Below are 27,758 nucleotides of genomic sequence, written 5' to 3'. Positions count from 1 at the left end.
GTTCCTGACCTGGAGACCTTTGCCTGAGAAGAATTGGTTAAGATTCCTCAGGAATGCTTGGTGTTTCAAAGTGATCCAGAATCCAGGATCTCTTCTGGATCATCACCAAAATGTAATCATGTGTTCCTGGTAACATTCCCAACATCTCCTGAAAATGCCATCGAGGTCCGTGCAGAGCCTCTCGAGTTGTCTTGTTGACAGACACAGGCTGCAGGGAGTTTTTAAACGCACCGGTGAAATGGCGACACCTTCTGGTCAGACGTGTCACTCTGAGATCTGAGGTCTTTTTCTTGCTTCGTTTCCTTTTGTCTGATAAAGCATACATTTTGTATTCAAATAAAGTTCTGGTCGTTGCTCTTTTTGTTTTATTTTTTAAACGGATGTGACGTGTTGCCCTCGTTTTGAGTGAGGCGGTCACGTGATGCTTGGCGTGGTGAAGTGAAGCACATCGGAACATCGGAGCGTCTTGATTCGATAGTTTTGCATCGACAGATCGGAACTGCGAACGAGTCCGCCGCGGCGACGCGCACGGGAGGTCGCGCGGAACGGCGGACGTGACGGCGGACGTGACGGCGGACGGACTGAAAGGTCGAGAACCGCCAATTCTAGCTAGCTGTCAGCTAGCTTGTTAACACTGCTAGCTAACTGGCTAGCTTACTCCTCGAACCGGCTGCCGCCGCCGCGGGAAGCCGAAATAACTCTCCGGTAGCGACAGCAGGTGCTGCTCATGCTAAACCGCGAATAGCTGTCATCGTAAAGTGGCGTAATTTAGCATTTTAAAGCTAATGTTGATTAGCTTGAAAGGCGCACAGGTTAGCCTTCTAGCCTGATTTACGGCTCAAGCTCTCAGCAGGAACTGTTAGCATCCCGCGATGATTGCTGTTTGCTCATTTTAATGTTTATTTTCTCTCCTCAGGGACGGAAAGACCCCTGAAAGGTAGGCGACATGGCTTTCGGAGTATTGATCACATCTTCCATATCTTCCTTCACAGATCTAAAAATGAGTGCGCATCAGTAGTGTGTGTGTGTGTGTGTGTGCGTGCGTGTGCGTGAGAGAGAGGGGGCTGTGGGATGAGGTAGTAGTTTGTATAGTTTTAGGATCACACCAGATCTGGGAGATAACTATACAGCCTACTGTCTTTCTCACGGCAACCAAACCACCTACAAAGTAGAGACCGCCAGCCTATCTGCATCATCTTCGGTTGCCACGGCGACCTGCTAATTTACATCCTGTGCCATTGCATCCCTTTTTCGTTGCATGCGTTGGCCCGGTTTGAGCCAGGCTGCGGCTCATCGCCCCGGAGACGGACGCCGGTTTGGTGACTTGTCAGGCTGGGACATCGTCGCTCCGCGCCTGACGTGCGCTAACGCGGCTCCGCGCCTGGCGTGCGCTAACGCGGCTCCGCGCCTGGCGTGCGCTAACGCGGCTCCGCGCCTGGCGTGCGCTAACGCGGCTCCGCGCCTGGCGTGCGCTAACGCGGCTCCGCGCCTGACGTGCGCTAACGTCTCAAACACCGAGCGACGCTCTCTCTCCGTGCGTCGCCGTGCTGTGGCGAGGTGGCGAGTTGTGTTGTTGTGGGCTGCGGGATATTGCAACGCCCCGATTTTGGAGATGCAACTGTACGACTTGCTGCCTTCCACAGTGTGGCAGCAGAACGCACCGACCTGCAGGCTCTGCAGCCGCGTGGGGGGGGGTGGGGGGGTCGTTATGGATGCGTGACGGAGAAGGTTCATCTTTGGCAGACGGCAATAATAAAGTCAGACACAAACCATGACTCGGCGTTCCTGTATTGTTTGCCGGACTTTCTCCGACAGCGTTTGTGTGTGTTGACGGACGCACACACCAGCCTGACTGCGTGTCCATCCACGCCTTGTCCCACGCCTGCTGGGACGTCTCCCGTCAGACCTGGGGTCCGGCCGGACGGACAGATGTCCGGTGACGGGACCAATGGAGGAGGAGGTGATTCCGTGAGACGGGCTGGAGGACACGTTCTCGTTTGACCCTTGAACTGTGGGGAACTTCTTCCCACTGTTTCTGCGCTGCCTATCGGACGGTGTGTCTCTGTCTCATCTCAACGCGTGTCCTGGAGTCCTAGCGTCCTCGCCGTTCTGTGCGTCCTTTTTTCCGGGCTCACCTGAACTGGACCCTTCTGAGGCCGGGCTGTCTCCTGTCTTCTATTGGACTCACTGGAGCTGTTTGACAAAAGACTCGCTCAACTTTAACACATTTATTATCTGCGTGTGTGTGTGTGTTTAGTCTTCACCCCTGGTTAATTTCGTTCTGGAAACACTAGAGGGCGCTTGAGAATCCTTAATGAATGAAGCTAACACAAGCCGCTAGCATTTTGCTAATTAATGCTTATTTGTCGTCTTAAGGATTTATTGCCTTTTCTTTTTTATTGAACCAGTGACAATACAAACTCGGTGAGGAAAGTAATACAGATAAAACAAGTACAGAAAAGTGTAGAAGTCGTCCCGAGTCACCCGGAAGCTGCAAAAGATCCAAAGGCCGGAAACGCTTCGTTGTTGTTGGTGCCGTAAAGTGTCGTAGAGCGCCGTAAAGCAGTCAAGTGTTTCCAGGACGGCGTTTGAAAACAATTAAATCAACAAATAACTCCGAATAGAATCTTCGTGTTGTTTCTAGCCGTCTCTTGTAAAAGTGTTTTGTTTGTTTTTTACATTTCAGGGCCTCGGCTGCTTTAATATACATTTAAATTTGACCCGGAAGTTCTTTCGCTGACGTCTCGGGTCAAAAACACGAGCTTTGGTGTGACGTCACCACCGGCGTCTGAACCAACATGGCTAACATTCGGTGCGTCAAGGTGAGGGAAGAGAACGACAAAGCTGTCCGAAATGATTTAAATGACCTTTAAGGAATGTATCGATTATGCTGATATGATTGGTTTTCTTCTTCGTTGGTTTACTTTGTGGGGTTTCATTGATTTTTGAACGCGGCCGTCCCTCTCCACGCATGTTGTCCAGAGTATGGTCGGCCTGGTGACCGGCGGGGCGTCCGGGCTGGGGCGGGCCACCGTGGAGCGCTTGGTTCGGAGCGGAGCGTCGGCCGTCATCCTGGACCTGCCCTCCTCCGACGGGGCGGCGCTAGCGGCCGAGCTCGGGGACCGCTGCGCCTTCGCTCCCGCAGACGTGAGTCCAATAATCCGTCCTGCAGGTTCTGATCTGCAGCGGGGAGAAAAATAATGATCTCAGATTTGTGTTTGAATTTGGGAAAAATTAGGTCAATAAAAAAAGAGAAACTATTCTGGGATGGGACCGTTTCTCGTTTCCACGGCGCAGCTGGAACCCATTGATGTTAATCCTCAAAGCTCTCGAGTGTCTGTGACAGAAAACAGAACCCAACATTCCTCACATCCTCCACGCCGCTTGTCGCCCGGGTAACGTGTCCGTGTGGCTAAACGGGGGGGCCGTCCCGTCCCGCAGGTGACGTCGGAGGCCGACGTGCTGTCCGCCGTGTCGCTGGCCCAGGAGAAGTTTGGGAAGCTGGACCTCGCCGTTAACTGCGCCGGCATCGCCGTCGCCATGAAAACCTACAACTTCAAGAAGAACGCCCCGCACGCCCTGGAGGACTTCCAGCGCGTCATCAACGTGAGGCGCGGGACGGCGGCGGCGCGGCTACCCGCCCGTCGGGCCGCCGTACGAGACTCTCGTTTGTTTCCCGCAGGTGAACATCGGAGGCACCTTCAACGTGATTCGCCTCGCCGTGGCGGCGATGGGGAAGAACGAGCCCGACGCGGACGGACACAGAGGCTGCATCGTCAACACGGCCAGCGTGGCGGCGTTCGACGGACAGGTCGGCCAGGCGGCCTATTCGGCGTCCAAAGGCGGCATCGTCGGGATGACCCTCCCCATCGCACGCGATCTGGCGCCGATGGGCATCAGGGTCGTTACCATAGCGCCCGGTTAGTGGTCGGGCCGTCTGATTGGACAGCCGCCGTTCCTGCGGGCCTAAATCCGGCTGCTGGTTCTCTCTGTCCCCCCCCCAGGGCTCTTCTCCACCCCCCTCCTGGCCGGACTCCCGGAGAAGGTTCGCTCCTTCCTCGCCCGGCAGGTGCCCTTCCCTTCGCGCCTGGGAGACCCTTCAGAGTTCGCCCACCTGGTGACATCACTAGCAGAGAACCCCATGATCAACGGTGAAGTCATCCGATTGGACGGAGCCATTCGCATGCAGCCCTGAGGGTGTGTGTGTGTGTGCGTGCGTACGCGCGCATGTGTTGGAAGATTTATGGACCGCTTGGATGAAATCGGATTTAGAAATCGTCGCTCCCCATTTGTTGGAAGACGATATTTGATAATAAAAATCAGACGTGAAATCCCGCCCGGTTTGATCTGTTGTCTGTTTACACAATCCTGCTTCCGTGGTAACGCGTTTGTGTATTTAAAATCGTAGCTTCATAAAGAGAACCAGACATCAGAACTTTATTATAAACTCCGAAGCGTAGCAGCCTCGTTTACTTACAATTGAGCCGCAAAAAAATAAATTAAAATCAACGTCGCATTAACAGTAAACAGTTACCATGGAAACATCAACACTGATGCTTTCTTTCACTCGTTCATAGGTTTACATTCAGGATCAACAGCACATCTGGGTTCATCTCTCGAAGCTTCATGTGCTCACGTCACCACCTAGTGGACAAGTGTAGAATGACAGGAAGCTGTATGTGAACCACATCGCGTGTGATGCGTTGAACTTTTATGTCTGTTAAATGTATGAACAAATACTTTCTGTACATAAATGATCACGTGTCTTTAATACATTTATACATGTCAGTTCTTTAGGAAAGCTTAACTCAATAAATCCAGGTTTTATTGCCTCTGAGATTATATTACGTCATATATTGATTTCGTTACTTATTTCAAACCACATTTATTACTCTGAACAACAGTAACAGCACTTCCTCCCTCTGAACCCGGATCGTTCATGACTCGGACTCCGCCAGTGACGTCACTGTTGCGCCAGCAGCAGCACCTGACACTGCCCGCCATTGCGTTACAGACGACGGAGCAGAGTGCCGCTCTGCTTACGTATTACGCACTCGCTCAGGCGGAAGAAAAAGTAGATCCCACCAAAAGCATCATCTCTGCATTTAAATAAACACAAACGCTTTAAGTACAACGTCTCAAGACAAACACAATGGTAACGTTGAACGCTGCCCGTTATCTGTCACGCACGTTATTTTGTGATCTGTAACCGTGCTGCCCTCCTGTGGACATAGTCGGTAACTACAGAAACATGGATGTAAAGTTGGACGCTTCGCTTCCGGTTATAATTTTCGACGGAAGACGACGTGATTGTGTCCCAGCCAAAAGTGGATTAAAAATTCTGCAAACAACGCTGTGTTAAAAATGAGCATTTAGCACTGCTGTAGCTCCTCTAACTGAGACTTTTTCAGCAAAGACTGCGATAATGTACCCGACAGAGTTAGCAGAAGTAGCATTCGTGCTAACAAGCTACTCCGTCAACTGCGAATCTTTGTATCTGTAAGGCCTCTCTCGGTAAACACAACAAAGTTATTTCACAAAACGAGTCAATAATGATATTGGAGCGTTATTGTGTGATCTGTTAACGTGCTGCCCTCCTGTGGACATAGTCGGTAACTACAAAAACATAAAGTTAGACGCAGTTAGATGCACGACAGCTTCCGGTTATGACTTTCGACGGGACGACGATGTGATTGTGTCCCAGCAAAAAGTGGATTAAAAATTCTGTAAACAACACAGCGTTAAAAATGAGCATTTAGCACTGCTGTAGCTCCGCTAACTGAGACTATTAAATAAACACAAACGCTTTAAGTACATCCTCTTGAGACAAACACACGTTGTAGCGGCGTAGCCCGTCAAACTCTTCTATGGCAAACCCAGCGCAACAAAATTATTTCACAAAAGGAGTCAATAATAATATAATATAAGAGCCACTTTTGGCTTGGACACAATGACGTAGTAGTCCCGAAAGTCATAACCGGAAGCTGTCGCACATCTAACTGAATCTAACTTTACATCAATGTTTTTGTAGTTACCGACTATGTCCACCGGAAGGCAGCACGGTTACAGATCACACAATAACGAGTTTGACAGATAACAGGCAGGGACGTTCAACGTTACCATTGTGTTTGTCTTAAGACGTTGTACTTGAAGCGTTTGTGTTTATTTAAATGCATAAAGCGACGTTTTATTACTGTTGTAGTTACTCACTTTGGTCACAAGAGGGAAGCTAAGGTATACAAGGATTCGCGGCTGACGGAGTAGCTTGTTAGCACTAATGCTTTCTGCTAACTCTGTCAGACACATTATTGCAGTCTTTGCTGCAACAGTTGAAGTTAGCGGAGCTACGGTAGTGCTAAATGCTCATTTTTAGCGCTGCGTTGTTGACAGAATTTTTAATCCAATTTTTGCTGGGACAATCACATCGTCGTCCCGTCGAAAATCATAACCGGAAGCTGTCGTGCGTCTAACTGCGTCTAACTTTACATCAATGTTTTTGTAGTTACCGACGATGTCCACAGGAGGGCAGCACGGTTACAGATCACACAGTAATGCACCAATAACATGTTACTTTAGTAGTTGTTCATTACTGCATTGATGTTATTGATTTATTTATGTTCTTCATTCCACTTTCTTGATGGATTTAACTGTTTCCTGTGGTTTTCCACGAAATTTCATCCAGTGCAGACATTTCTCATTGTTGGTTTCCGGTTTGGGGAAGGGAATAAACCGGACACCAACTTCCGGTCGTTCAGGATACCGGTGCACGTGTAGCGCCGTGATTGGTCTACTAAGTCATGTGTCGACAATTGACCTTCCCGTCTAATACGCCCACATGACTTGGTAGTGGACCAATCACGACGCCACACGTCATCTCTTGGCTCCACGTGCATCTGTTTATGTTCGCTTCCTCAGACAAACCAGTTTAGCGTGCTCCGGTTTGCATGTGGCACAAAAAGGGAAATATTTTATAAAAAACAGTGAAGCGTTGCAGTCGCGGTTTGTGTAACCATGACGACCGGTAGCCCGAGCGACTGGAAGGAGGTGCCCGTGCCGGATTATCAGTCCAAGCTCCTGTCGGGCTGTACAATGTCAAAATGTTCTTAATATATCTTGCCTGAAACGAAACGATCCGAGCAAACAGGAAGTTGGTCGCAGCACGTGACACGTCACGTCGGATGCGTTGGTTGCAGCATTGATGCTCTCCTTCCCCGCCAATAAATCGCCTTAGGAACGTGATCGAAGCTCTTTTTTTCTACGTGCACAGTTTACAATAGTACACGCAGTCGCCATTATCACTGGATGAACGATCAACATAACACTGAGCGCGTAGACGCAGCCTTTTGATATGGCCGCCAGCAATGCATTGTGGGAAACGAAGAAAAGCCAGAAGTCCTCTATAAAAGATGGTGGTGCCGGTAATGAACACATTTTATTGGATATTTAAAGGAAAAATGCAAAATAATTTCTTTGTCATATCTTATTTAACCTTTATTTAACCAGGTAGGTTCATTTATCTTTTGCGATAATGACCTGGACCTAATTCGGATGTTTTAAGTGTTCTAATATAACTTTTTTTATTTCTTTTTATCATTAAGGTGTAACATTTTAACGGAATGATGCCTGTTAATATTCATCGTCTTCTTTGTCCTCATCTTCAACGGACTCGCTTGCAACCTCCTCGTAATCCTTCTCCAGAGCCGCCATGTCCTCCCTGGCCTCGGCGAACTCCCCCTCCTCCATGCCCTCGCCCACATACCAGTGGACGAAGGCACGCTTGGCGTACATCAGGTCGAACTTGTGGTCGAGGCGATCCCAGGCCTCTGCGATGGCGGTGGTGTTGCTGAGCATGCACACGGCCCTCTGGACCTTGGCCAGGTCTCCGCCGGGGACCACCGTGGGGGGCTGGTAGTTGATGCCCACCTTAAAGCCGGTGGGGCACCAGTCCACAAACTGGATGGAGCGCTTGGTCTTGATGGTGGCGATGGCATTGTTGACATCTTTGGGCACCACGTCGCCGCGGTACAGCAGGCAGCAGGCCATGTACTTGCCGTGGCGAGGGTCGCACTTCACCATCTGATTGGCCGGCTCGAAGCAGGCGTTGGTGATCTCTGCCACCGAGTGCTGCTCATGGTTGACCTTCTCGGCAGAGATGACGGGGGCGTAGGTTGCCAGAGGGAAGTGGATGCGAGGATACGGCACCAGGTTGGTCTGGAACTCCGTCAGGTCAACGTTGAGGGCGCCGTCGAAACGAAGGGAGGCGGTGATGGAGGACACGATCTGACTGATCAGCCTGTTCAGGTTGGTGTAGCTGGGGTAGCCGATATCCAGGTTCCTGCGGCAGATGTCGTAGATGGCCTCGTTGTCCACCATGAAGGCGCAGTCGGAGTGCTCCAGGGTGGTGTGGGTGGTCAGGATGGCGTTGTAGGGCTCCACCACGGCGGTGGACATCTGGGGCGCCGGGTAGATGGAGAACTCCAGCTTGGACTTCTTGCCATATTCAAGAGAGAGACGCTCCAACAGCAGGGAGGTGAAACCGGAGCCGGTGCCGCCTCCGAAGCTGTGGAAAATCAGGAAGCCCTGAAGGCTCGTGCACTGGTCAGTCTGAGGAGAGAGGAAGAGAAACCGGTCGCACAACCGGGGTGGATTTACAAAAGTGTACTTTCATGCTCCGTCGTCAATTTGGCATCTTGTAAATGTATTCACCATTTTGCGGATCTTGTCCAGCACCTGGTCGATGTGCTCTTTTCCGATGGTGTAGTGTCCGCGGGCGTAGTTGTTGGCGGCGTCCTCCTTACCTGTGATCAGCTGCTCGGGGTGGAACAGTTGGCGGTACGCCCCAGTGCGCACCTCGTCTGTAGAAAATCAACATATATTAGTGCAAAGATTGGAGTCACTGGGAAAAGAGAACGTACAAGGAAGTCGCGAGTCACCGATGACGGTGGGTTCCAGGTCCACCAAGACGGCCCTGGGGACGTGCTTTCCGGATCCAGTCTCATTGAAGAAGGTGTTGAAGGAATCTTGTGCGACTCCAACAGTCTGGTCACTGGGCATCTGTCCGTCCGGCTGGATCCCGTGTTCCAGACAGAAAAGTTCCCAGCAGGCGTTCCCGATCTGGACGCCGGCCTGACCGACGTGGACTGAGATGCACTCACGCTGTGAAGAACGGAAGAAGTTACGTAACCTGTTCCCTAAAACTCGACATGCAGGACATTCTTATTTTAAAATAATTTAATAAAGAAATTCATTCGTTCAGTAAAATGTTTGATTAATGCCTTGAACATTATCTGATGCACCGGCAGCCTTCAAAGCAGGAAACGGAAGAACAATGCCGTCGTTTTGATACACCCTTACTTTAATTGACAAGTTCATTGCACAAACTTGACGGACCGAAACCCACAGCTGGTTCAACTTGCTTTGGTTCTGGCCGTGCCCTGTCGAGCGAGAGTTAAATACCCCAGTATAGATGCAGTTTTATAAACCGGCCTTCATCTCGACCTCTTCTCAGCTTCGTCTCATTTAGTTGACACAATTTGCAACTTCAGACTCACGGAAATCAATATCTGTCTCTCTACCTCTCTGGCCACTCTACCGGTCAAGGCAGATGGCCGCCGAGCGTTGGGTTCTGCTCACGCTTTCTGCCTCGATTAGTAGTATTAAAGAAGTGTTATTAACTTTATTATACAATGAACTGTACGACAAAATGACGAGCTTAGAGTGGAGGGTCCTGAATTCCCAGAATTATATTCTGCATTGATGCCTTTAAACTTCGTTGACCCTGTAGAGAGCGACATTTAGGCGACCCGGTTACACACAACCTGGTAAACCTTGTCTTTGTCCGCTCGTTCTCTCTGTCTCTATTTGTTTTTGACTCTCCCCCTACCTGTCCTTGTCTCTGTCTCTCTACCGCTGTCTCTCTCTCTTTCTCAACCCAACCGGTCCAGATGTCTGCCCACTATTAGTCTTCGGTTCTCTTCAAGGGTTCTGCCCGTCAAAGGGAAGTTTTTCGTTGCCTGCGCCTCCAAAGTTGTTGTTCTTGTGGGACTAGTTGGGTTCCGTCTTTCCCTGCTACACCGGTAAAGCGCCTCAAGATGACTTCCTGTTACAAACGAATTGAATCTAAATTTCAAGCTGGAACAAAGACAATTCCGCTTCTTAAAATCGACTGCCCAACGCTACATACTTTGGAACTTGAAATTTGCTGACATCCAAACGCAAGACGAATAAATGTATCCTCTTACTCACCATGTTTGCTGAATCTGTGGAGCTCGAAGAAATGAAGGTAGAGAATTAATTAGGTCTCACTGCGCTACCTTTAACTAGCTTACTGTGCTGCTTTCAGGTAGCCAGCGTAAGAACCAAATGCACTGGATGGGGCTGTTCGCTCGGAACACTCGAAAAGATGTTGCTGAACTGGTTACCTCAGACATATTTAGAGGATTCCTATTGGTTAAGATCAAGCTGCGACAGGTCACGCGCTCAGGTGAGTCGGGCATGTGTCTCCCAGCCTGTCAAACCAGCAGAATGCTTTGAGCAGTCAGAAGGGAGAGGCAGGAAATACGCGCACGGAAGTCTTTCAAGTTCCGGGCTCATTATGGGAAACGCTTTTTCCCGCGTTGCGTTCATCTCACACTCGACCCCATCAGGCGTGGAAGTTCAAACCGTTCCAAGCATGCGCGTCAGGTCCCCGAAGATTTAAGGAGAATGTGCAGAAAAAGAAAAAAAAAGTCTCAAAATTAAATATTCTTGTGTAAATAATAAATATTGTAAACCTTAATTTGAGCTTGTCCCTACGTTCACCCCGTAACCCACATCATAATGTTTTTCATTCCGTTGTTCTGAACTGATCCGGAGACTTTACGGATCCCCGGCGACTTTGCCTTCGCTATAAACGACTAGCGTTGTCTAACATTTATGACGTAGGCAAGAAAAACACGAGCTTCCCCTCCTTGAACGACCACTGGCACACTCTAAACCAGAACAGACATGGGAGAGGGCGGGACTTCCCCTCCTTTGTCCAATCGACTCGCGCTTCGCAAATCAGTGTGAAAGCAGACCTTTCAACTGATTATAAAAGCGACAATTTGCTCCCAATCAAACCGAGTCCTCCTAGCGCAGTGTGAAAGCGACCTTAGAGTACCAAAATCATTTCACCGAAACTGCACGTTTTTGGAGGCGGGTGTTTCCGTCAGCCCCCCCCAGCATTAGAACGCTAATCATCTTTATCTTTCTTCACAGCTGTTAAACAGAACTCGAGCACAAATCAGGAATCTGTAGAGTCAGCAAACCGCTGGACTCTGACCTACGTCGATTCGTGCTTAAGAAAGCAAAACAGACAGCATATTTGCATTTTTATTTTATTTTACAAAGCTTCCACAGATCCAACGTCACTCAGAAATTCCTGCGGAAACAAGAACCAAAGAAAACGACTTAGTTGTTCCGAGACTGTTCTCATTCGGGTCGAATCACACAGACGGACTCTTACTTTGCTACGACCGCGTCATCCTTCGCCAGCCTCAGGATGGAGTCGTCAGACTCGCCCTGCCGGGAGACAAAGATTTTACCACTCGGCAACAGCATTGAATTTACAGCACGGCCTTCAGGCAACTGTCTGCGGCTTCGACTCACAACTCGTGCGACGATCGACAGCTCGACCGCACTGGTCTGTTTGTTTTTGTCTGTTGGGGGCGTTTTTACGGCATTCCGGAATGCGAGCGAGCGAATCGAGTGGGCGACACGTCTCACCCACGATGTCTACCGAGGGGAAATCGTCTCCTACTCCTCGTTTATAGAATCGCAGCATAAAATACTTACGGTAATTTAACATGGGCTGATTTACGACAAAACGCTCGGAAACAATTGTGGAAAGGAGGACGCATATTTATTTGTAAATATGTTAAATTGTGAATAAAAATTAAAGTGATGAGGAATGTTCTCCACATTTGATTATTTGTGCCTCGAGTGCCTCCCTGGCTCTGAAATCTGAATATATGGGGCGGAAAAAAGAAACAGAAAAATTCTAACCCACAAGAATCCCATCAAATGAAAGTTGCTTCAATCAACAAATGAATATTCCATCTCGTCGCCCCCAGCGGCCCAGCTAATGAGGAGAACACGGCGAGCAGCCGCCCAACCGAACGCCTCTGCAACGTAATGTCGTGTTTTTCACGGTGGTGCACAGAGAAATCACTATTATATATCCGTCAATAACAATCTCCTTTAAGCGATTTAATAATGCAGAGCCATGTTTCCGTGTATTTCTTTGAAAAGTTCAGATTATTATTTTGGTTTCTTTTCGTCTTTGTCGCCACCCTGATAAGATATGATCAGCAGTTCAGGTGCCCAGCCGCTGGCCACCTGAACAAAGGGGCGCTACTGCCACCTACTGGCCCGGGGTGTGAACCACACTCCCGTCTCATCACAAAGATTAACTGCATGTAGTACAGTATCTCAGTAACCGGTCGCATTGCGGTTTTAACGCTCCGAAAAAAAAGCACAGAAACGAACCGTCTCCAAACGCTTTCTCTAAACGTTCAACGATGCCAACGAAAGTGACAGAATTCCTTTTTTGGTGACAAATCAATACGAATGTTCACTTTGAATCAGCCGCTCATTGAAGGAGGCTCACCATTCTGCGGATGGCGCCACAGATAGCGTAGGTCTTGAACTGACCGTTGAAGCGACCAGTCAGCTTGTCGACCTGCGGAGGACAGAGGTCAGAGGGTAAGGACCAAAAAGATTTAAAATATTTATATGAACTGGTTTCTGTCGGGAGCAGATGAGTTTTGACGAGCTTCTGCTCTATGCTAAATAAATTATACTAAACGATAAATTGTACGTTTGATCGTTTATATTATCTAAATAAAAGGATACGAGGGTGCGATTGTTCACAACCGAGCTGAAAATCAAGGCGTTAGTGCATAACAGATGCGAGACAGGACAAACGTGTTGTGGGATTTAATCATCCGACATTAAATACCGACTCCTCACGTTCAGTTTAGTGTAGAAACGCACCCGCTGCCCGCCATCAACGCTGACCCGACACTCACCTCGGCGATGTTGATCTGGATGGAGGCATGGTCCTTAGCTCCGATGATTCTGTTGCTAGCTGAGCTGCAAAACACGAAACACGTCAGACCCAAACGAAGACCGACACGGCCGCCGAACCCCAGCCCGAGGAGCCACTCACCATTTCCGTGGGACGTACAGGTCCACAAATTCACCGGCGTCGTTCTGCATGTTTCGACGTTCGCACGAAAAGGAGCCGCCTGTAAAGCTGAAAGGACAGAATCACGTCAAATTAATGAACTCGCCATTTTAGTACGATATTTAATACTCGCGTCTCGCTAAACGAGAACCACAGGAACAAAACCAGCGACGTTTCTTCACGTAAACCGGGAGCGACGGGAGAGCTAGCATGCTAACTAGCGTGCTAGTTAGCATGAGAACGGCGCAGCGCAGCCGCGTGCTCGCGCTCGATTTAAGTCCGTTTATTCGTCATTTCCGCCATTAGTGCTGTTTGAAAATGCTCTAAAACTTCAAGGCCTCGTTGAATTTCATGAACGTCAACCCAACCTCGTCTCTGTGACGATTTAGGATCCATTCTAAACATTTTAAAGACAAGAGTTGGGCGGCTGCTCACCGTGTTCGACTAATGGCCGACCGGAAAGGAAGAGCCGACGACCCGGAAGTAGAAATGCCTCGCTTTGTGACGAAGGTGATTCCGAAATATTCCAAAGTTTGACTAACGTCTGGAAAAACGTTGTTTTAGAAACCGATTAAATTCTGTTTGATTACATTTTAAGGGGGAACTTGGTAAGGATTCTAATTCTGGAAAAAAAAAAAACGTTCCCAACAAAGTGAGTTATTTTGAAAAGCATTTTGCCAGACTAGTGGAAAAATCAGTCAAATTTAAAATACCCAGAAATGACTCAGTATTCCACCAGCATGCATGGCTGGGTGTGACAGAACCTCCGAGATGGTTCTCGCACTTTTATTCAGCGTGATAATGTGGCCTCATCAATTCAATTTTATTTCCATCTCGCCAGATCATAACAGAAAGTTATCTCAAGGCACTTCACAGGTGGAGCAGGAAAAGACAGAACCCAACTTGACCCACAAGAGCAAGAACTTTGGAGATGCAGGCAAGGCAAAACTTCCCTTCAACAGGCAGAACCCTTGGATAGAACCTAAGGCCCATCTGTCTGGACCGGTTGGGTTGAGAGAGAGAGAGAGAGAGAGGGAGAGACAGAGACAAGGACAGGTAGGAGGAGAGTCAAAAACAGAGAGGGAGAGGATTGATATCCTATTTTTGATTTTGATTGTCCTTATGTTCCACTTATTTATGCTTTTCCACATGCACAGCTGTATAAATAAAGTTGAGTTGAGTTCTCTGACATCACAAAGACACTCGGATAAAGATTAGCTTCTATTTCCCGGACCGTGTTTTTATGAAGTAACAGACCTTCAGTTGGCTCAATAATATCAGGAACTACCAATTTGCTTCATGAGACCCTGGAGTTGTGAGGAAGACGAAACGAAAACGATTTTTAAAAGATTTTTATTTCCTTTCATGACTCAAGCACAAGAAAAGCCATTCACGACACAAGGAGATACAGAAAGAGCATAACATTACAGAGACGATGGCTGGCATCTGTTCTCACCAAAAAATGATTACAAAAAATCAGCTACAGAAATCTAACAATGTTCAGATCTTGAGAACAAACAGAATTATAATACAGATACACAGTATTTCATCCCCCCCCCCCCTCCCTGTCACTCCTGATACCAATGATCGCAGATGAATAAATATCGATTACTGTAACAGCTTCTCCGGTACCATCTCGGCGTGTAGTGTGTGTGCGTGTGCGCGTGTGTGTGCGTGTGTCCGTGCACGCTGCTGGGTGTATTTTACAGGATGAATCACACATTCTCTGGACTCGACGTTCTTTCACCACAAGTAAAGGTGATATTTGAAATAAAAGACCAGCTTCGTCTTTCCAGCGCTGCCACACAATCCTCCAATTTTTTTTTAAAAACCTTTTCCGACTTGAATTGTGGGCGCAGGGAAGGTGACTGTAGGTGTTGTGGTTGTCGTGGTTACACACACTACCCCGAGCTTTTGTTTTGCTCATTTTTGGCTTTTGTAAAACATGAAAGGACAATGTGACAACCGCTCTGTCTTTGTTCGGTGGCGGTTTCATAACCTCCTGCACAAGTTTCTGTCTGTAACTTTATTCCTTATGGCATAAATGCTGCCCTGCTCACGTCATGTTACTCCCACTTTATTCTTATTTATCGTTTTTCTTGATTAGCACTAAGATAAAAAGCAACAGGACAATTCTGCTTTTAATTAACCAGCTATGAAAAGATATTTGGATTAAAGTACCAAAAAAGACCATGAAAGACACGATTACTCAACGGAGCGAAGTAAAGAGCTGCAGATGAAGCTCCAGAGAAATGCTTTACCCACAATGCCACACTCTAACGACAGCGATGCATCAGAAAGCTAATCTACAGTAACAGCGTAAAAATCTTTTAAAAGACCAACAACAAAGACGGTCGCGTTATCCTTAATGTGTCTTAAACGCAGCCAATCACAGGAGGAAGAGAGAACCATTGACATAATAGGACTAGAACACGCCCCTCGAGGGCGGCTGAGGAGTCCCCAGGTGAGGCGGGCGCCTTTTCTTTTTGTGCAATACTCACACACAAACGCCACAAAACTGTAGTAAAGGTACAAAATCGTTCTGATGCCATGGTGGCAGACGCAGGAAGTGACGGCGCTGTAAACATGACATCACTTCCACGTGGAGCTGCCTCGGTTCATACAGTACTCGCTGCTGGCAGCAGATTTAAGACAAGAATGATCGCACTCGTTTTCAAGCGGTTTAAGTTTGAGGCGTTTCGTTGCACGTCCCTCCGAGGTCATCACCCCCGTCGCTCCGACTGTGACGGGTCGTCGCACCTGAAGCCGAGGCGATGGAGGACGGGCGGGGCTTCCGCTCACACCTACAGGAAAGATGGCGACGGCCTCGGCCCCGCCTGGTCTAGGTGGGCTGTTGGGAAGAAGAGAAAAGGGTCACCAGAAGGGCGGCGATCGGATCCCTCAAATTCACACCTGGATCAGTCGCAGCATCAAAAAGCTTCCGTCCCTGTAGGTTACCATGGTGACGACATGCTTCATGATCCACGTACAGTTCACATTTGAAGTTTCAACGCGAGAACAAAATAAACGAATTATGTCTGTTTTCAAAATGTAAAAAGGCAGTTAGAGAATTAGAAGCGATGCGCTGCAGAAACCAACGGCACGTCATCAAAGACATCGTTAACGCCACTGGAGGCGGAGCCTCACCTCTGCACTCTGCCTCGGCATCTTGCTCACAGAGCAGGACGCCGGGTCTTCCTCCACCGACCCGCTGCGCCCCGACTCGCGCTCCCTCTTTCCTGTGATGCTTCCGGTGTGGAGGAGGAGTCCTGGATGTGAAGGAGGAAAAACGTCATCGCCCAAAACAATGCCGGAGTCGCCCTCTAGTGGCAACATTCACACCCTGCAGAATAAATCCTCAATCTGGAATATCATATTACAGAATAAAGCTAAACCAAATGAGATTGACTTTGAAAGCATCTTAGCGAGATCAAATGTCACACCTGAGATGTGCAGCTGCAGCAGCTGCTTCCTGCTTCCTACCTGGAAGTTGAGGCACAGCGAACGTGTGGTAGCGTAAGCTGCAGCTGTCTGGGGCCGATTGGTGTCCTGCAGCACGGAGGAAGCAGAGGACAGAAAACACGAGTGCATTTCTGAATTCATGTTTTGCACACCGACGGGGAACGGAGCTTCACTTTATTTCACCCGTCATTGCTTTGAGACAAAATGAAATGTCATCCAAATGTGGATAAGAAGTAACGCTAGCGAAAAGCTAAGCTAACACCACCTGAAACGGTAACAAAGAGCCGGGCTTTAGAGTTTACTGGCAGACTCCACCCACCATGCCGTTGTTGTGGGGGTGGGAGTGACGGCAGCCGCTGCTGCTGTCGGGAACCGCCTTCAGTGTCCAAGTTGGGAAGGACGCTGCCACTACCGTTGCCGGGAGCAACGGAGCCCCCCGACACGCCGGGCACTGAAACGAACGGCGAAGCAGAGATGAAGCGGACGGAGGAGAAGATGATGATGATGATGAGATGGACCGCCGAGAACCTTACAAGGCGAGTTGTTGCTGCCGTCGGTCCCTCGCTGCTGCTCTCCCGGAGAGCAGGCGGCCATCATTCCTCCGTTCCCATTGGCGGACGGCACCGACGCCAGGAGGCCTGAACAACACGCTCATCTGAGAAACGTTTCAATCGAAACGGTAAATCCAGGCTCCGTATTGATCCGTGTCCTACCCAGTCCTCTGTATCGGCTCAGCTGCTGGTAGATCTGCTTCATCCTCTCGATGTTCAGCCGGCTGGCCTCGGCGTGGTTCACCATGGGCTTCGGGTAATGGACGCCGATGACGCACTTGGACGCGGCCTGCACGGCTTCCGGAGCGTTCCACGGGTCATAGATGAACTTGGCGGGGAAACCTCGGAGGATGGGTAAATATCGTCTGGAAGCACAGGGAGACGGCGAAATAGGAACGAGGAAGGATTCAGAGTGAATTAAAATAACAGTAACGGCAGCAAGGCGGCGACGCGAGGAACGGCACCCACCTGATGAAGTCCCCGTTGGGGTCGGTACGCCGGCCGAAGCCCACGGGGCAGTAGCAGTGGAAGAACTGCTGAAAGAATGAGCTGCAGGAGAGCCACATCCAGCTGCCGGCATTCACGCTCCAGTCGGCATCCAGCAGCAACTCCTCAAAGACCTGCACGGGAATCAGAACGCCGTCGGTTTGGCTCGATGCGGAGGTCATCGAGGTCGTCGGCCTCAGGCGGACGTGGGATCTCAGCGCACCAAGTCACGAGACGATGCTCGGTAAGCATCGGATCATTGGTTCTGGGCTACGCGGTGACATCACCAATCAACATGCAGCTTTGTCTGAAGACCCTCACCTTCATCCCTTCCTCCCAGCTGATCCACAGGTCCCCCCTGGTGAGGAAGCAGGCGACAGCGTGCCGGGCCAGGTGATGAATCCAGCCCTCCTGTCTCAGCTGAGTCATGATGGCGTCTATCCAGGGGAAGCCGGTCTTGGCTTCGGCCCACTTGGCGAGCGCTTCCTGGTTTTTGTCCCAGGGGATGCGGACGCAGATGGGATTGCCTTCCATCTTGTCGAAGCGCGGGTTGCTCGTCGCTGCCGCGTAGAAGAACTCCCGCCACAGCAGCTGGCCATACAGAGAGAGCGGCGGCGAGCTGTTCTTCTTCACCTGCGTGAAATTAAAGACGCCGCGAACGGGAGCAGGATAAGAAACGGAGACTCCGCCGGCCGCCGGTGTTCGGGATGTAAACGCGGATGGATCCGTAGAAGCGCCTTTTGAAACATTTTCAAGTCCAGCTAGATAGCTAGAACAACTTCGCACAGGACAAGTCGCCAGCTGACCTTGCGGTAGAGGTCGGTGAGCTTGAAGTAGAACAGGCGGCAGGAGAGGCAGCCGAAGCGCAGGTACGGGCTGAGGCCCGTCGGACTGGCCAGCAGCGAGTTGGCGTTCATTCTGGGCCGCTCAAAGTTGGCCACCCACGCCTGGAAGACGGGGAGGAACGAAAATAAGGCGCGATTCTTAAGGATTTCATTTAAGATCAGATTCCACTCCCGAAGGAGGCAGCGCACCGCACACCTTTCTCTCCAGGTGGCGCTCTATCCTGGTGAGTGCCTCGGTCTCTCCTCCCGGCCACACGGCTGTCGGCAAGCCCTCGATGTCGAAGCCTGAAACATCAAACGGCCGCCGTTACGTCAGCGGACTTAAAACTTTATTGTTGTCTTTCCAAGCCGACAGCGGAGGAGGGAACGGCGGCGAGTCGCCTCTGGACGTCTGAACCGACGGGCCTCCTGTGGTCCCGTTCAGGCGGCCCGGAGACGGGGCAGCCTGTGCAGGTGTGCGCGGCAGATGGCGTGAATGAAGGCGCCCTTTGTGAATGGAAACCCGCGTAATAGGGTTAGCGTGCTAAATTAGGCAGCTTAAGTGGAATGAACCTTTGCAGAGGGGAAACCAGGGAGTTGGTTTAACTTCTAAGATCCCTCATTGACCAATCGAACAGCTGCACAGGTGAAGCCAGGACAATAAGGGCTGCCTTTAAAAAGACGAGATTAAGGTCATTTTCACTGTGGAAGGGATTCAAAATGAAGACGATACGTTTGAGGCATTATACGGTCTGACCTGAACTTCAAAGCCTTCAAAGAACTTTCGAGCCTGTCGTCTTGTAGAACTTATCTTAACTCTAAGAACATGTTGGCGAGTAGTAGTAACCCAACGTTTAGTCTCTGAGTGCGCTTGCTTTCTCACCCAGCTCCTCCAGGGATGGGACCCCGTACTTGTCGCCATGGTCGTCAGAGACGGGGGTCACACAGCGCCCCATCAGGCTGTCCGATAGCACCTCCACGGGCATCTCGGGAGGATCCAGTCGGCTGATCAGGGTCTGGAAACGCTTGTAGGTGAGAGGAGGCTGCCCGCCGTTCAGCTCGATGATTCTGGGAAGCGGAGGAGGAACAATGTAATCCAAGTTGGATCAGAATTCAGATCAAACAAGAACAAATTGCAGCTCGAGACTAATCCAACAGCATCCGACGCACCTGTCCAGGTCGTAGAGGGTGTGTGATATCTTGACCGTGACCTCCACCCCCGCCTCCATGGCCAACTTCTTGATGGCAGCATCTCTCTCCTTCCCGAAAGGCTCCGAATCGTACTCAAAAGTCAGCCGAGAGATCTTCCACTCCTGAAGCACCGACGGAGAGAGAGCCTCATGAAAGCCTTTCCAAATCCAAACACGACGTCGGAAGTGTCAAGGTTGGGCATGAAGAACATTTGAGTCCAGTACGGCCCACAATGCATTGCTACCGGGCCGCACACAAAGAATAACCAATTCAACTTTCGGTTACTGGAGTCTGAATGGTGTCGGTGCGTTAAACACAAGAACCCATATTAAAGACAAGAACCCCGGATTAAACACAAGAACCCCGGATTAAACACAAGAACCCCGGATTAAAGACAAGAACCCGGATTAAAGACAAGAACCCCGATTAAAGACAAGAACCCCGATTAAACACAAGAACCCTGATTAAAGACAAGAATCCCGGATTAAAGACAAGAACCCCGGATTAAACACAAGAACCCCGGATTAAAGACAAGAACCCGGATTAAACACAAGAACCCCGGATTAAACACAAGAACCCCGGATTAAACACAAGAACCCCGGATTAAAGACAAGAACCCCGGATTAAACACAAGAACCCCGATTAAACACAAGAACCCCGGATTAAACACAAGAACCCCGGATTAAAGACAAGAACCCGGATTAAAGACAAGAACCCTGATTAAACACAAGAACCCTGATTAAAGACAAGAACCCCGGATTAAACACAAGAACCCCGGATTAAAGACAAGAACCCGGATTAAAGACAAGAACCCCGTATTAAAGACAAGAACCCCGGATTAAACACAAGAACCCCGGATTAAAGACAAGAACCCCGGATTAAACACAAGAACCCCGATTAAACACAAGAACCCCGGATTAAACACAAGAACCCCGGATTAAACACAAGAACCCCGGATTAAAGACAAGAACCCCGATTAAACACAAGAACCCTGATTAAACACAAGAACCCCGATTAAAGACAAGAACCCTGATTAAACACAAGAACCCCGATTAAAGACAAGAACCCCGATTAAACACAAGAACCCTGATTAAACACAAGAACCCCTGATTAAACACAAGAACCCCACAATGAAAACATGTCCTTTACTCCCGTTTAGCGGCAGAGCTGGAAGCTAAATACAAAGCGAGTCTGAGGAAAGGAGAACTCACCTTGAAGAGCCGCGGGAACTCGTTGGCCGGCTGGCCTCTGATGACGAAGAGGCGAGAGTCGAGCTTGCGGAGGCTGGCGTCCAGATCCTCCAGACACTGGAGGAGAAACCTGGAGGGGGAGGTTTACTCTTCAGTTCGCCGCGTGGAGGTTCTCGCTTTCATTTGTGGAGCTCAGAAAAGCTTTGCCAGACCAAAGGTCGTGACCTCGCCCTGCAGGGTTTCACTCCGTGCTAAAAACACCCAGCGATAAAAGCCCAGACGTACGACCACCTAGTGAGAACAGTCGGCCATGGTTCGGCTTCGGCTTCCTGTGTGTGCACACGCGCGAGCATCAGTGTGAGCTTCCGCTGCTTCTCTTCCGTTAGTGTGTGTTGGCCGGCTGACGAGTCATGAGTCAGTCTTTATATAACTGCTCTGCCCCACATTGGACAGGAGACACACACACACACACACACACACACACACACGAGGCAGATGCTTGACCTCTTCCAGGGCGCCCCCGTCGGGTAATGGGCCACGCAAGACAGCCTCCTCACAAGTAGGTCATGATCACATAACCACTCACAAGCGGCACACTAACCTACATCTGCTGCTCAGACATTTCTCACATTTTACCCGAGAAAGGGGAAAAGAAAATGACCATTTTGTACCTTTAGTAAAGTCAGCGAGTAAGAAAAGTTTATGAATGGGGCACCTTTCACGGAAGAAATCAAAGTAGTTCACAATCCATGAAAGACGACGCAACAACGTTCCTCCCCAGACAGGAAAACGACTCACCGATGTCTGATGATAACTCGGATCTGGGATTATTTCAATATCTATTTGATTATTTGGGGATATGAACTGAGAACGTTCCTTCAGGTAAAGCCTGTGAAACTCAAGATCAGCTGATTTCTATAAACGGGTCAACATGGCGACGCCTTCTCCTAAAACCCGGGATAGATTCATCCGTCCGAGGTCAAAACACGAGGCCAGTTCTGACGGGTGATCATTTATCCACAATAACTCCACACTGGAACCGACAAAAAACACGACAAAAAAACTCGACAAAGAGCTGGTCTTACCGCCACCTGTTGACCCCGACGTTGGAGGAGCCTGCAAACCACGGGTCCAGGAAGTAAACACAGCGCACTGTCCCCGCCCCTCGGACCGCCTCCCGCAGCGCCGGGTTGTCGTGTAGACGGAGGCCTTTCCGGAACCAGTGGATGGAATTTGTGGCCATTTTATTCTGGAAGTCACAAAGAAGGAGAAGAACCGGTGAGAAGAGAAGAGCAACCTGAACAGGAAGAGCATCCCAGAGAAACGGTTCCCTCTGCTGATTGGCTGCACGAAGATGACAAAAAAACAACAAGCGACGGAGATGAAAAGGATCACACAGCCTCACAGAGGTAACCATGACAACACAACCTTTCCCTTTGATTATGAGTTGAGCTGAACATCCGAGTGCCTGCTCTATTAAGTACACGGGAGCTATTACTGCCATTTGGTGCACAGCAGGTGTTAATATAACAGAAACAGATATATGTATATATATGTAAATATAGAAAGAAAAAATCTGGGAGACGGGGAAAATGTCACTTTTCATCCCAGCAAAGGGAATTATTACGTCCATGTTTAAGATGACCCTTTAGCTCATTCATCAGATGCACTCGTAAAAATTCATTCAGGCTTCTTCTGGACACCCACCTTGGTGGACGCAATAAAAAACCCACAAGGACAGGAAAACTGTGGCCAGTTTTAACCTCAAATAACTACCTCAGTCATCAATAATCCCAAATAACCAACTCAATCATCAATAATCCCAAATAACTACCTCAATCATCAATAATCCCAAATAACTACCTGAATCATCAATAATCTAAAATAACCAACTCAATCATCAATAATCCCAAATAACTACCTCAATCATCAATAATCTAAAATAACCAACTCAATCATCAATAATCCCAAATAACTACCTCAATCATCAATAATCTAAAATAACTACCTCAATCATCAACAATCCCAAATAACTACCTGAATCATCAATAATCTAAAATAACCAACTCAATCATCAATAATCCCAAATAACTACCTCAATCATCAATAATCCCAAATAACTACCTCAATCATCAATAAAGTGCAAACGCAGCTATTTTACAAGCAATTAAAGGAATATCCCCCCAAGAGTAGGAACATTGAATGTCTCTCCCACTGTTAACATTAGCATTCAATCAAAACTTTATTAACACCTCAACAAGACAGGTGTTGCCGTAAATCAGGGCACCTGATGACGTCACGCCGTCTTTTTCTGAATGGAGCACCTTTGAAAACTGCAAAGCGGCGGCGGCGGCTGCTGATTCAAAGCGAGGCCGCGCTGGTGGCTGAAGCTAAACGCCAGAGCCCGCTTACCTTGAGCTGCCTCCCCGGAGACGATGTTTAAACCCGACCCGACGAAGGAAGCATCTTCTCGGGGTTCCGAGTATTAATGCGCCGCTGCTCGTCCGCCGTCGCTCTACTTTGTTTCGTAACAGTTTCACTCACTGCGCATGTCCGGCCGGTTCGTCCCACTTCTGTGTTGTGTTCAGGAACCCCGGGTAAAGCCGGTACTTTTTGAAATCGTTTTCACATAGTAGCAACTGTTGATTAATAAAACCTACAAATTAGACATGACTTAACCCCACATTGCAGCTTTTCTTAATGTCATGTCTGGAATATAAATTTCTTTTAAATTAACTTCTTAATATATTCGTTTAATTTCATTTCACAGTGAGTTTTGTGAATTTATTTGGAAAAGGTTTGTAAAGAAGTTGTAATATTATACTTGTTTTAAAAAGTACAGATGCTATATTAATTCCATTCATGAACTAAGAGTCTACCAACACAATACAGTGTTATAGCTATAAACGAAAGATTCCTACTATACCTGAATGCAGCACTAAAGCTGTCTAACGTGAACGGTGACGTGTGACCAGCACAGCGTTCCAATTGGTCGTTTAGACACCGCGTGGGCAATGCACAGTCACCTTTAAAGCGATCCCTGACTGTTTTTGACCAATAAAAGTATTGACTTTCAAATGTTGAATAAAAGAATCTCCAAGGTAACGGGGTTACGTTCATAAATAAGCCTGCAATTTGCAGTATATCTCCATTAAAGATCAAGAAGTGGGCGACCAAGCGTCAAAGACACGCCCTCTGGGTCCAGAGCCTTTGACGCTAAAGATGAAACATCAAAGCAGCTTTTGTTATCTCAACCATGAGCTGTAATTGCGTCACTGCAGGTGAAAGAATGTTTCCAATCACATAAAATACGACACTCGAACATTTTTTTTTTTTAATGACTTTGCAGAAGTAGCGTCAAGGCGCCACGAGGCCTTGAGAAAAGACGTCATTATCAGTTCAGCTTTTTCAAGGAGTGACCGTGGGAGCTGTGGAGTTTCTGCCCTTTACTCGCGCCCCTCCTGGAATGACGTCAGCACATCGACGGCTGCGTCATGAATTACGCCAATCGGTTATTAGTGCTGAATTGCAAAACTACACTTTGGCTTCGGAAAGGCTGCGTCGGCAGAATTTTATCTTGTTTAGAAGTGATGAAGCAGCAGATCTGTTCTCATATCAAGTCCCAATAAAATGGCCTTTAATTTTTTTTTTGTTCTCTTCTAAAAAGACAGTTTTTGATTATGATTCATTTTGTTTTATTTAGTTCCTACAATTAACAATTAATAATAAATAAACGAGATAGATAGATAGATAATAATATCAATAATAGCAAAGGAAAATACAAGGTATAAAATAAAATCCAGTCGTCTCTCCACTTCTGCTGCAGTCTTTCTCCGGTCACTGCATTTTTATTTATTTATCTGTCTCTTCTGCTCGACGACGTCTCATTGCTCATGGTCATTATCGGTGCATTCAAAGACGGCTCAGCAGTTTCTCCAGGACTAACGGGATTTGTCGGCAGGGCTTTGGGTCCAGAAGGAGCAGTAAGAGCCTCAACAGCAGAACCTCCAGCGGTCCAATCACCTTCAGCTCGTCTGAAAACCATGAATATTAACCACAAGATGGCGCTAAAGTAAAGTCACAGGAGGTTAAAAAGAAGGATGAGACGTGACGTTCAATGCTGAACAGCGTCAGTGTCAGATTTTTGGTTCAGGCAATCACTTCTCAGTATTGTAATGAATAACAGAAAACAAAGGACAACAAACAAGCGTGTACGTTACGGGTCCCAGATTGGTACCACGGCAACAAAATACAACTCTGTAAAATCCAGATCGATTCAGCAACACGGATGAGACGCAGCACTCCGTCTCTTCATCCAGATCGTATGTCTTTATTTCAAAATACAATATAAAAATCATGGCTTTCCATGTCAGTCCTTTACTGCAACATAAACGCAAGAAATATTTTACTGACAGAGAAATCAAAAAACAATCCTTAAAACAAATCAAACGCCTTGTCATTTTACATACAAAATATATTTAAACCATAAACTGCTTACTGTATTATTTTACATGTGTGTGAGAGCCCAACTAATAATATGTGCGGCCATACAAAACCATGAGCAAGACCTGACGGTGGGAAAATTATCCGGAGTGCCACTGCTCCGATGACAAAGGTGCTGCTTACGTTTTTAATCATTTTTCTTCATGACGTGCATGAAATAATATAAAATTACATCACTGTCAATTAAATTAAAAAGGAAATATCAAACCCTGCAAAACAAAGGAAATTATCTTGCAGCTGCCTAAATTAAATAAACACAAAAATGGTTGCGCTATATTTGGGCATATCACATGTAAATAAATGCTTTTGTCAAACACGTCTCTCTTCAATGTTGTTAAAAATATCTTGCGCACATATAGCCTGGTGTGAAAAAAAAGAAATGGATTGTGTGTGGAGTTTTACTAGTTTTTTTTGTGTGTAGTAAAACTACACACACAATCCATTCTCTTAATTTTGACTGTTCTGCAGAACCAGAGAGGATAAGGGTTTGGACTTCCCAAACTTTTATCTGTCAGGGCAAGTGCTGTCTGTCTGCAGCAGAACTAAATATCTGGGCCACATCATCAATGACCAGCTGGGAGATGATGATGACATCATCAATGACCAGCTGGGAGATGATGATGACATGTATAGACAGCGGCGGATGCTGTGTGCGCAGGCTAACATACGAAAGAACAAATTTAGTTTTTGCTCTGAAGCGGTCAAAGTCACCCTCTTCAGGGCCTTTTGTACGCCACTCTATACTGCCCCCTTGTGGATCAAGTACAAACAGGCCAGCATGCAGAAGTTGAGGGTGGCATACAATGACTGCATGCGGATACTTCTCAGGAAGCCAAGATGGTCCAGCGCCAGTGAGATGTTCTGTGGTGTCGGGGTTAACGCCCTTAATGCTCAGCTGAGGCACCTGTCATACAGGTTTATATGTCGGCTGCACGACTCAGGGAATGACATCATCAGAACACTGACTCAGCCAAGCCTAAGTGCTGTGAAGTTTAACTCAGGTATTTGGTGTCATTGGTACCTGATGTTATTATAGGATTACTATGTTTACTGTGTAAACATTGTAAATGTTATGTGTGTTTTTTAATTGGACCATTGTGTCTGCAATAAAGATTTGATTGATTGATTGATTGATTGACTGTTCCAATTCATAATTGCAGCATCTTTGCGGACTCTCATAAGGACACATCTCTACTCTAAAATTAGCGGCTTTCACATTGATTAAAATGTTTAGCCCTTCATGTCACCAACAAACAAAAAATATCATTCAACTTTTAGCGCGTGACTTTAATACATCCACAAATCACACATGGAGCTGATGTTTGTCTTCAGATGGCCCCGAAAATTAAAAGACAAATAAAAACCTCCGTGACGCTGGTCTGCCTTGTCATTCAAAACTTAAAAAACAACAACACTGCCGTTCGTTTGTGCTGTTTTTGAGATATTGGCAATTGTTTTATAGGTCACTCTGAGGTCAACACTCTGCGTTCAAATCTCTCCAAACTAGTCGCATACGTTTGTGCTGGTTCGGTTTTAAAGATTCCTGACAGACAATTTCATCACTTAAGTGTATTGAGATTCTCAACAATCCTCTCACTCATGGCTTTACATTGTGATACTAAATGTTGGCTCTTTATTAAACATTAAGCCGTTGTTCAACTGTTATTAGTGATACATACAGACGGAGACGGTTTAAAAAATGACCTACAACACCTACACACAAGGGCCTGAAAAATAGTCTTTAAAAGAGATAGGAGAGGCCAGACTTTGATGCTTTGGACATGTCTCGAGGAGAGACAGGGACGATATCGGTAGAAGGATGTTGAGCGGTGGCGCGCACAGATAGACACCAGGTGGTGCTGGAGCACCTGCCCGTTGCCCTCAGCATCAAGCCGGTGCCCTCTGCGGCTCAACTTTGTACATTTATTTTTTGTGAAACATAAAAAGGTGCCGCATGTATCAATCTATAAAAAAAGAAGACTTTCAACGGAAACAAGCCCGCAAGGGCTTTTTTGAAATGCTCCTCTTAGACAGGATGTTTGACGTTATTTGTACTGTAATACATGCTACTGTGTGACTGTACTTGTACTCTAACATTCTATCTAATAAATATATTCATCATCATCATCAAGAACTATTTCTACATGTACACGTAGCTCAATCCAGTAAGTTCTCGCCTCTTGATACAAAAATAGCAGGTTGCAACCACAATGCCTTTAATATGTTGTATTAAAGACATATGTTGTAAAGCACAGGGCAGTATGGGTAATGTAGTCTCGGCAAGATGTGACGTAGTGTGCACTCAGTGCTGTGAAGGCCGATGATAAGCAGCGGTTGATCTTAC

At 47.7% G+C, this 27,758-nt stretch overlaps 4 protein-coding genes across 6 annotated transcripts; 1 reads left to right on the top strand and 3 right to left on the bottom strand.

Moving 5' to 3' along the window:
* Positions 1–2,768: 2,768 nt before the first annotated feature.
* hsd17b10 (hydroxysteroid (17-beta) dehydrogenase 10) lies at positions 2,769–4,330 on the top strand. 2 transcript variants are annotated; one of them, XM_068750326.1, is made up of 5 exons: positions 2,769–2,822; positions 2,983–3,147; positions 3,442–3,606; positions 3,683–3,920; positions 4,005–4,330. In XM_068750326.1, exons 1-5 carry the CDS (start codon positions 2,799–2,801, stop codon positions 4,193–4,195), a joined length of 783 nt encoding a protein of 260 aa, XP_068606427.1. In that variant the 5' UTR covers positions 2,769–2,798; the 3' UTR covers positions 4,196–4,330. The 2 variants fall into 2 exon arrangements, with proteins under 2 accessions (XP_068606427.1, XP_068606435.1); XM_068750334.1 differs by having other exon boundaries at positions 2,790–2,812.
* A 3,083-nt stretch (positions 4,331–7,413) lies between these two features.
* Positions 7,414–10,376, bottom strand: LOC137903940 (tubulin alpha-1B chain-like). The gene is made up of 4 exons (XM_068748116.1): positions 10,246–10,376; positions 8,934–9,156; positions 8,707–8,855; positions 7,414–8,604 (listed from the first exon to the last, which is right to left on the bottom strand). The coding sequence occupies exons 1-4, from the start codon at positions 10,246–10,248 to the stop codon at positions 7,627–7,629; spliced, it is 1,353 nt and encodes a 450-aa protein (XP_068604217.1). The 5' UTR covers positions 10,249–10,376; the 3' UTR covers positions 7,414–7,626.
* A 962-nt stretch (positions 10,377–11,338) lies between these two features.
* rps21 (ribosomal protein S21) lies at positions 11,339–13,676 on the bottom strand. The gene is made up of 6 exons (XM_068748322.1): positions 13,643–13,676; positions 13,190–13,276; positions 13,050–13,113; positions 12,629–12,700; positions 11,486–11,541; positions 11,339–11,401 (listed from the first exon to the last, which is right to left on the bottom strand). Exons 2-6 carry the CDS (start codon positions 13,237–13,239, stop codon positions 11,392–11,394), a joined length of 252 nt encoding a protein of 83 aa, XP_068604423.1. The 5' UTR covers positions 13,240–13,276; positions 13,643–13,676; the 3' UTR covers positions 11,339–11,391.
* Positions 13,677–15,742: 2,066 nt separating this feature from the next.
* On the bottom strand, positions 15,743–22,154 carry LOC137903481 (cryptochrome-1-like). Of its 2 annotated transcripts, none has more exons than XM_068747633.1 (14): positions 21,997–22,154; positions 20,933–21,041; positions 19,701–19,843; positions 19,414–19,598; positions 18,748–18,836; positions 18,513–18,653; positions 18,028–18,339; positions 17,689–17,840; positions 17,383–17,585; positions 17,203–17,307; positions 16,989–17,120; positions 16,651–16,756; positions 16,351–16,476; positions 15,743–16,073 (listed from the first exon to the last, which is right to left on the bottom strand). In XM_068747633.1, exons 1-14 carry the CDS (start codon positions 22,152–22,154, stop codon positions 15,800–15,802), a joined length of 2,235 nt encoding a protein of 744 aa, XP_068603734.1. In that variant the 3' UTR covers positions 15,743–15,799. The 2 variants fall into 2 exon arrangements, with proteins under 2 accessions (XP_068603734.1, XP_068603741.1); XM_068747640.1 differs by having other exon boundaries at positions 16,006–16,058; positions 16,355–16,476; positions 16,691–16,756.
* Positions 22,155–27,758: the final 5,604 nt, after the last annotated feature.

The sequence above is a fragment of the Brachionichthys hirsutus genome, chromosome 2 (genome assembly GCF_040956055.1).
Source record: "Brachionichthys hirsutus isolate HB-005 chromosome 2, CSIRO-AGI_Bhir_v1, whole genome shotgun sequence".
Taxonomy (NCBI): Eukaryota; Metazoa; Chordata; class Actinopteri; order Lophiiformes; family Brachionichthyidae; genus Brachionichthys; species Brachionichthys hirsutus.
The sequence above is the reverse complement of the archived record's forward strand: the minus strand, read 5'-3'. Positions and strand labels throughout refer to the sequence as shown.